Source organism: Cibotium barometz, chromosome 52 (assembly GCF_041138505.1).
Source record: "Cibotium barometz isolate CiBa-2024 chromosome 52, ASM4113850v1, whole genome shotgun sequence".
Lineage (NCBI taxonomy): Eukaryota > Viridiplantae > Streptophyta > Polypodiopsida > Cyatheales > Cibotiaceae > Cibotium > Cibotium barometz.
The window spans coordinates 7,525,433-7,527,747 of record NC_141097.1 but is presented as its reverse complement, the minus strand read 5'-3'; the positions used below and the strand labels follow the sequence as shown (position 1 = coordinate 7,527,747).

Here is a 2,315-nt window from a genome sequence, read left to right as displayed (position 1 = left end):
CCTTGTGTTCAGTGCATCCACGTTATACGCTTCTACTGCTCTCGAGTTCTTGCCGATGGTACTTTTTTCACCCACTTTTGCCCAAAATCAATTTTTTTTTATCATTTCAAGAATTTTCTAGAAATTTTAAGCTATTTTGATGTTTTCCCCCATCATCCTAAATCCTACCCCCATCATCCTAAATCCTACCTTTGATCTTTCATTTGATGCCCAAACGGTCTCGAACTACTAAAAACGGGTCGTTTATTGACCATTTTGACATAATTTTACTATTTTTTGATCTTGATCCTAAATCTCCTCTAATAAACTAGAATTTTTATTCTTTTAATGCCCCAAGCCATTTGTGCAAGTGTTGGGTTTAGGGTTAGGGTTGCAAGAAGCAAGCGTGCGTGTGTGCACACACACACACACACACACAACAAGAACACAAAGCTTTGGAGCACACAACCAAGAAGATATATTCACTAAGTGTGCTAGTATAAAAGATAAAGAAGCCCTATCTGGGCATATATACATGCATGGGGGAAAAAACCTCTGAACGAGAGAAAAAGTGCCTCGGCGGTCCTACTACCATAACATGGCAACAACAAATCCCCCCTAGGAGTGACAAGCTAGCACTCAATGTATAGGGTAGTGTCAAGCCCTATGGCCTGCAATCAATCCACAAATGGGAGTCCAAAGCTTCTCAAAAAGCTTCAAACTTCTCACAAGTCAAAGCCTTTGTGAAAAGATCTGCAATCACGCACACACAACACAACACAATACAAGCAAGAAAGAAAGATGGAGGCAAATTACAAGATATTATATGACATATACTAATGCTAAATCTAGTTCTTCAAAAATTGACTCGAGAATTTTGAGACTAGAACATGGTTTTAGGAAGGAGAGGAAATGAAATAATATTTGCAATAATCAAATTCAAGAAACTTATAAGAAGTAAGGAGTGAAAAAGTATACAAGGGAGGTGATTAAGGGAGGGGCAAAAAGGGGCTTAAGAAGATGATTGGAGTGAGAGGTGGAGATCAGCTTAGAGTAATCAAGGGCAAGGGGCATGTTATGTGTGTCTGGGCTGCATTTGTATGTGGGATTATTGTTGAAGAGGAGAGCCCTCACAACAGCAGAGATAGTGGGTATGTACAAGGTCTTGCTCAACTCAAGCAACCACATAAGCCCTATCATCTCACACTCCTTTGTTTTCTCTTTGCTCCCCTCTATTATCTCCTTGGCTGCCTCACTCCTCATTTCCTGCATTCATCATCTAGCTAGAGGAAAGGGGCCCCTTTCCCACAAGAGAAAATGCTCAAAACCTCTTGTGGCATGAGCTCTTGAATAATCATACAGTTCAGTTTTCAATTACGACAACATCATGAGCATCTGCACAAGCGGCACCGCATACTAGCTACATGTGGGGACGACCAGCCCCAGGTAATGTTGAATACTATTAGTGACAAGAGAAGAGAAAGGGGCCCCTAAGAAAGTGTCCAAAGAATAAAGCTTCTTGTGCTAGCACTTAATTAGCTACCAAAGTAAATCATTTGCATGCTTTTGTTATGTTAAATTGAAGGAGCGTGTAGTACCTGTGTGAGTGTTTTTAAGTACCTTGTGCACCCTCTGTAGGAATGCTCTGTGCAGTTTGCATCCAGTTGTTGAAGAAGATCATACAACCCTGCAGGGAAAGAGGCTAAAGGGGGACTACTGCTTGTGGGCAAATTGATGCTAGTTTCATTAACAAAGGGCTGCAATGGCACATCCTTGCCAGATTTTATTGTAGGGACATGCAAACCAATAGAGTTAGCCTTATCATAAGAGCTCAATGATAAGGAGGATGTAATGCCACCTTAGCCCTTGCTGCCATTAACCAAGCTGCCATTAACCAAGCTGCCAACACAGGGCAACAATGTGTCCTATCCAGTGGCCCTTGCATGCATGCTGCCTTCACCCCTCCCAATAATTGCTCACTCAAATCTAGTGAGCAGCTGCTTTCTTGCCCTTGCACTGGTGTTGCTGGTATTGTGTTGTCATAGCCCCTATACATGTTCTGCTCCTCATTGTGAATAAGGTTTACTTCTCCTTCTATCCTTGCTATGCATAAAAAAATTAACAGCACTTGTATATTGATGATCATTGCTGCATGAGGCATGATCAATTCAATTGTAATTAGAGCAATGGCTTATACATACTTTTATTGACTATCTGCAATGACTATTTGCAAAATGTGCTACAATTTGATAAAATTTCCAGAATCACTAGATAAATTGGCTTGTGCAAAATCAAATTTTCAAAATGATATTCTAGCTTTGATTGAGGTTTATCAG

General features: G+C 40.6%; 1 protein-coding gene across 1 annotated transcript; it reads right to left on the bottom strand.

Annotated features, from left to right (window-relative positions):
- Positions 1–927: 927 nt before the first annotated feature.
- LOC147608744 (putative GPI-anchored protein At4g28100) lies at positions 928–2,035 on the bottom strand. The gene is made up of 3 exons (XM_086788304.1): positions 1,829–2,035; positions 1,578–1,796; positions 928–1,245 (listed from the first exon to the last, which is right to left on the bottom strand). Exons 1-3 carry the CDS (start codon positions 2,033–2,035, stop codon positions 928–930), a joined length of 744 nt encoding a protein of 247 aa, XP_086644430.1.
- Between the last annotated feature and the right edge of the window lie 280 nt (positions 2,036–2,315).